This window comes from Pygoscelis adeliae, unplaced genomic scaffold (assembly GCF_000699105.1).
Source record: "Pygoscelis adeliae isolate BGI_AS28 unplaced genomic scaffold, ASM69910v1 Scaffold537, whole genome shotgun sequence".
Lineage (NCBI taxonomy): Eukaryota > Metazoa > Chordata > Aves > Sphenisciformes > Spheniscidae > Pygoscelis > Pygoscelis adeliae.
This window is the reverse complement of record NW_008825213.1, coordinates 111,228-117,667: the sequence shown is the minus strand read 5'-3', so window position 1 is coordinate 117,667 and position 6,440 is coordinate 111,228. Positions and strand designations below refer to the sequence as shown.

Sequence of the window (6,440 nt, the reverse complement as noted above, 5' to 3'; positions counted from 1 at the left end):
TGCTGGGAGCGAGCAGCACACCAGCTGCTTCTTGCCCTAAGCCAAGGGGAAGGGGACTCGATGGCTCCCTGTCCTGTGTCCCATCCCATGCAAACCTCACCAGGAATGCATACTTAGTGGTTTCCTGTGAAAAAAATGTTTTTTAAGGGATCTGGAAAAAAATCCAGGTCTGCTGGAGCCGATATAGTTCATCCTTAGTGAGCCTGGTAGGCATTAAGCTCTGAGGTCCTGGGATAGTTTTGGAAGTGGGTAAGAAGGAACTATAATATTGTCTGTACTGTCCTGTGCTGGGTCAGGCTGGAGATGTAAATCATGGCCGGCTGTTTGGAGACACGAGGCACAGCTGAGTGCCCTTGTCTGCTGCAACAGCATTGCTCCCAGGTTCTTAGTTCTGGAACTACTTGAGAAACAAAACCGGCATTTGAGAGATTAAAGCAAAAATTCGCAAAGAGCCTTTCCAGGTCCCGTGCAGGAAGGGTGTGTGTTGAGGAGCAGAGAGGGGAACTCAAGGAAGAGTTGCTTTTGACTTGTCCTCTGTCTCTGGCCCATTTTCTGTCTTGGTAGCAATACTGTAGTAGTAGGAGCGGATTATGTTTTCCACAGAAATAAATCCTGGACGATCTTCCCATCTGCAAGGGCAGAAAGGAACAAAGAGAGTCAACAGAAAGGACAAAAGTGGACTGATGCCATGAGAAGATACCAAGCACAGGAGAACCTGGGGAAGAACAGCAGCCCAGTTGGACCAGGGCTTAGGAGGGCAGCTAAGATTTTTCTGGGATGGAGAGGGGCAGAGGCACAGAGGCATCTTCCAGGGTTGGTACAGGCAAATGGAGGGGTATGATAATAAAGAATGGAGGGGTATGATAATAAAGAAATAGTTGCATCATTCATCATAGACTGTGGAATGAGACCAAGGCAGGAGACACCATTTGCTGTGTGTTGCCACCATCCAGACAGTGTGTGCTGTTCTGATGGACCTGACGCCCAGCAAAGACTTGAGCTAGTGAAAGCCTTACTTGTAGGTCCAGCATTGCTGCATGAGGGCGTACATCTCTGCCGGGCAGACCGTGGGGCAGTCCATGCGCTTCCCTTGCTCTATGAAGCTGATGACCTCTGGGCCTTTCATTTTCTAGGATAGGATCAAGTGGGAAAATGCTTTAATGTTTTTGGAGCTGGCAACAGGATTAGAAGAGACAGATTAGAGCTGGGCCTGGGGTAGTGCTTTGGATCCATGCACTACACACCCCATACAGTCACTGTTTTCAACCCCGGCACCCAGCAGTGGTGTCTCGCATTGTGGCCAGCCCAGCCTGCAGACCCCATCCCAAACCTGAGCAGAGCAATGGCTGAGCAACTGATTTTTCAGCTCTGCAAGTGAGCAGAAGGATCAAAGAGAATACCTGCTTTGATTCAAACCCAAATTAATTTGTTTTGTTTTCTGTTTCTTCTCCCTTAAATGAACACAAAGCTGCAGGATCCAAACAATCTAATTTGTGCCTTTCGTAAAGTGGAAGTGGGCCTGTCTCCTTTCCCCTCTGTTCAACAGTGGGAAGAGCACCCACTCGAGGAAATAGAGATTGTAGTTTCAGTGTGTGTCAGCCTGTTGTAGAGCAGGAAACTAGACTGTGGCATCCATCCATGATGGACCCAGCTCTGCCTCACCTTGTACGGTTTCTGCCCGTAGCTGAAGGCCTCCCACATGGTCACGCCATAGCTCCATACATCACTCTTGCTGGAGAACTTGTGATAGAGGATGCACTCTGGGGCATACCATTTCAAGGGCCACTTTCCTGCTGTCCTGGCCTGTAGCAAAGCAAAGAGGAACATTTCCACCCTGAGACACAGATTGCTCTGAGCTGAACTGGAATTCTGCTTTGCTAAATGTTTGTGTCAAATGCAATGCCATGCTGCTGAAAAAATCCCCTTGCCCTGGGCTGGGAGCTCAAGGCCTCAAGCACCAAGCCCTAAGCCCTGAGCCCCAAACCCTGGCCCAGGCCCTGCTGCCTCGCTGGCCCTGCTTAGCCATCCCTGGGTGCGGGATGCTGCCCCGCGGTGCCACCCTCTCCCGCACCCCAGCCCCAGGGGTGCACTGGTGCACACTGCTGGGAAGATCAGCCCTGGCTCACTCTTCATCACCTTCTCTTCCCTGCTCTCTGCTCTGGCTCCTTTCCTGTCTTGTCTCTCCTGTCATCCCACTCCACTGCATCCCCCTCGCTGCCTCTGCATCCATCTGAATTTCCTCCTTGCCATGCGGAGCTTTGCAAAGCCCCTTTTTGCAAAGCAGTGAGGCCAGCCAGAGTGTGATGTGGTCGTGCAGCGGGGCTCCTGGGAAGAGTCCAGACCCCCTGCCTCTGGGGGTCTCAGCCCCCCAGTTAGGAGGGCTCCTGCTAGCTATCTGGATCCTTCGCTGTGCTTACACTTACCTTGTAGTAGCTGTCATCAGCGCCAAGAGCCTTGGAGAGTCCAAAGTCACTGATCTTGGCATAATGCTGGTTGACCAGCAGGACGTTTCTGGCTGCCAGGTCCCTGTGGACAAAGTTTTTTTCCTCCAAGTACTTCATTCCCATGGATACTTGGTGCATTAACTCCACAATATTGTTGACTGTAATCTCGTCTCTGGGGAAGATGAAAGGACAATGCAGTAATAAAGGACCTGCCATTACTCTGTACACCACAGTCCCCTCCAAGCTTTCTAGCTGCAAGGGAGAAATGAATGTGGACATCTCTGCTCCAGAAGCATCAGTCCCTATTACCTCACATGAAAAGACATCTCTTTCTGCTGTTACCAGCTTCCCTCCACCTACAAAGCCAGGCTCCCCTGGAGGAAGAGAGTTTGATGAGAAGTGCAGAAAATCGTCCAGCCACATTTTATTCAGTACTCACTTCTTGGAAGCCAAAAACTTGTTGAGTGGCCCTCCAGAAGCCATCTCCATCACGAGCATCAGGGACTCTGCCTCGCAGACCCCAATCATGCGAACAATGTAGGGGTTGTCCAACTGATGCATGATCTGGGCTTCCTTCATCATTTCATCCTTCACTGTTTTCTCGTTGTTGCTCTTCAGCACCTTTATGGCCACATCGATCTGCTTCCTGCACAGGGAGCAAGAGGAACACACATGGGATGAATTAAACAGCAGCTGGACTCATGTATCACAGCCAGGAATGTAAACCACCTCTCATGTGATGCTGTTTGATCTCTCAAAGGCAATCTCAATAGCCTGTTTTGGCAGAGCCCTGCACAATACTGGTATCCCAGGCCTGCTAGAAGGCCAAAGAGAAAAGGATCACCTCACCCTTATAGTGTAGACCACTATGTGCCATCTGTAGATCTGAAGGCGCATCACCTCACGTACTGAGATCTGCATCATCGTTGCCATTTTTCAAGGGGGAAACTCAGGCACAAAGTGGGCAAAGACCATCTTTGTGGACTCATAGACAACCAGCAACAGAGCCAAGGATTGCACATCTCCTCAGTCTCACTCCTTTGCCCTGACATGGACCAAGATGACCTTGGAAGCACAGACTTGCTCCTCTGAGCCCAGCAAATGCCTTCAGAAGTGGCAGTCTTATGCCTGGGAGTGTGCAGTGTAGATTACACTCTCAGGGCAATGAGGCTGTCACTGAAAGTCTGTGGAAAGTCATCACTGACCTTCCAGAGGATCTCTTATACCTCCACCCCATTATCAATTCAGGGTCCATCTAGCTAGAAACAGGATAGCTGGGGACGTGTCTGAGCTCAGCCTGGAGCATCCTACTCCCACTTCCTTGGCATCTTTCAGGGCGGCACTCACTTTCTCATTTTGTAGACTCCTTTCTTGACACAGCCAAAGTTTCCTGCCCCCAGTTCCACTTCATCGATCATCAGGTGGTCCCTCTTCAGGAAAAGCTTCTTATCCTTCAGTTCTTCGGGGTCACTGTATGGGCTCTCGTAGACACTGGTGTCCATGGGTAGCAGGCGTGACTTTCCTGCACCTTCACAAGAGAGTTTTTTATAGCTGTAAATAATGTATCCTTCCCCGTCCCTCTCTCCCTCACTGGTTGGGAAGGTTTTTTCTAGTCTCTTGGCCAATTCTCCATCAAGGTCCAGCGTTCAAGCCTCCCTCCTGGGCATCTCCCTTCCTTTCACAACCCATGGCCTCTCCTAGTTACAGCTGCTGAAGGAGCCAGGATGGGGAGGGGTGTTTGAGCATTCCCACTCCACACATCAGACCCTGCAGGACGTGGGCACGTGCGTGACTTCACCCCACTGAAATGTAACTGAATACACTGAGTATTTAGTAGGCAGGATGGAAGACGGGGAATGGGGCAGGGCTTGATTTACTGGGTATGATGGGGAATGGGACGGGGCTTGATTTACTGGGTGCTGGGTGTGGGCAAACAGTTTTGCCCTGAAACGGGTGGGATGCTCCTGGGTGCCTTTTAAGAAAGGGGCTTTGTAGCACAGCTCTTTGACCAGAAGGTGATACAGATGTTTTAGGTAACCCTCATGGTCCCTGTGGCATCCCCGGGTCCTCTCTCCTCCCCTTAGGTGGAGAGGGCTTTCAAAGATGCTCACCTACAGGCTCTGGTGTGTATCCATCTGCATTGAGAGGCCCAAGGTGTCTCTGGAAAAGAAATGGGGATAAAGTGGATAATGCAGCCAGGGGAAAGTTCTTCAGTCTGAAATGGGAGAGGAGAGGGACGGGGAGCCTCTGCAGCCCACAGAGCCACAGCTGGTGACTTCTTCTAAAAGGCCCTGAGGTGGGCACAGGAGATATTGGAGTGGTATCAAGCCGACTTTTCCCTTCCAGTCCCGGCTGGCAGGTACCCCCACTGCAGCTGCACAGCAGGGATCGGACCCTGGGGAGATTCACTGCCATGGAGCCTGAATACAGCATCTCCATCCAGTAACCCAGCCTGTGGGCTGTGCAAGGTGAGGTGCTGAGGGCTCTCTGTTTACCTGAGCAGTGAGGGGCATGCACACAGGGCTGCATTTTGCTCTCTGCCCCCTCTGCTTTCCCCATCCCAAAGTGACAAGTCTCCTGCAGCAGCAGGGATCATCCCAGCCAAGTCTCTGCAGCTTGTTTTGAGACAGGGAGCGAAGGGAAGCCCGGAGGCAGCTCAGCTTGCAGCCAGCACACCTGCCTGCCTGAAGAGTGGCCCCTGTGAGCACACATGGACATTGTAAACAGCCACTGTCCCAAAAGCAGACAGCGACAAAGTGGTATGGTACACATTTGTCCAGCACAGCTTTGCGCGCCAGTGCTGCTTGCAGCAGGGTTGCTGCAACATGAGAGCCCACAGCAGATTGTGAAAGCTCTCTGAGAAGATGGATGAATGCTCAGGCCTTTATTTAGCCTCTGCTGGGCTCTGGGTTGGGCTGCTCGTATAGCCCAAACTATCTGGTTTCAACACTGCTCGGCACTCGGAGCGGTGACTGAGCACAGACGTACTGAGCACAGACGTGCCCCGAGGCCAGGGAGGCAGAGGGAGCACAAAGACCTGGCCGATGGCCAGTGGCCAGCAGCAAGGCTGAGTGTTCCCAGAATCCAACCATGTCTTCTTCACTCCTGCCTGGCAAGGAGGGCAGGGGGGTGAGGGCTCCCCGAGGACAGGCCCACATGTTGCAAGGAGCGCAGTATGAATGGAAACCATTTTCAGCTCTAATGGTAGCTGTGCCCAGCTATTCCTCGTCCCCATCCAAGCTGGAAAGGGGACAACATTGCAGCTGGGCTTAATATATTCCATTTGAGTTATTGCCTTTTAGAGAAGAGCAGAGTTTGATCAGCAAGCTTGAAATGCAATAACATTAAACTACTGAGGTACTAATAAACAGATCCTTGCCAAAACTTACGCTCACAGAGGGGTGGGTTGGTGGAACCGGTGCTGCAGATGCTGTGAATCAGGAAAGAGAAGTTGTTATTAAGAGTCTGCCTATGCCCCAAGCAGGATCAGAGCATCAGTCCTTCAAGGACTGTGTGGATGCCTGGGTCTGATCCCCTCCGCTACAACGGCCAGTTTCCACAGCTTTAGCCAAAAAAGGTGCAGAAACGTGCCTGGATGTGGGCGTTATTCCCAGAGCAGCCCTCAGGGGAGGTGCAGGCCCACCGGAGGGCCCTACTGTCTCCATTGGTCCCAGGGACCGGCTGAGCTGTACCCCAGAGCCCCCTCCCTAGGAGAGCGGGGGTCCCACAGGCAGGCTCTGCAGTGATGTTTGCGATGCTTGGGCCAGGACGAAGTGACCCATGGTTTTGAGCGTTCAGCTCAAGAGACTCACCAGGAGCCAGACTTGAAGGACATGTTTTTTCCTGCTGTCTAAAAAGCAAGTCATTTTTCAGAAGCCATCTGTTCGGTAACAGAAGTCCCTAATTCATTTGGAGCACTGATTCCCCCATCTGCTCCTGTCTTTGGGCCACCCTAGGCCATGCCTGGAGAGTGGCCACTTTCAGCAGACAACATGA

At 51.9% G+C, this 6,440-nt stretch overlaps 1 protein-coding gene across 2 annotated transcripts in view; it reads right to left on the bottom strand.

Annotated features, from left to right (window-relative positions):
* Nucleotides 1-488: 488 nt before the first annotated feature.
* The window catches only part of ZAP70 (zeta-chain (TCR) associated protein kinase 70kDa), a 13,908-nt gene continuing 7,956 nt past the window's right edge, over nt 489-6,440 (bottom strand). The window contains exons 6-12 of one of the 2 annotated variants that reach the window (XM_009329057.1): nt 4,556-4,604; nt 3,792-3,972; nt 2,884-3,090; nt 2,424-2,616; nt 1,663-1,803; nt 1,017-1,129; nt 489-629 (exon numbers count right to left, since the gene is read on the bottom strand). In XM_009329057.1, coding sequence (XP_009327332.1) covers nt 506-629; nt 1,017-1,129; nt 1,663-1,803; nt 2,424-2,616; nt 2,884-3,090; nt 3,792-3,972; nt 4,556-4,604 — 1,008 coding nt within the window. In that variant the 3' untranslated portion in view covers nt 489-505. The remainder of the gene's footprint in view (nt 630-1,016; nt 1,130-1,662; nt 1,804-2,423; nt 2,617-2,883; nt 3,091-3,791; nt 3,973-4,555; nt 4,605-6,440) is intronic. The other variant, XM_009329058.1, reaches the window with a different exon arrangement.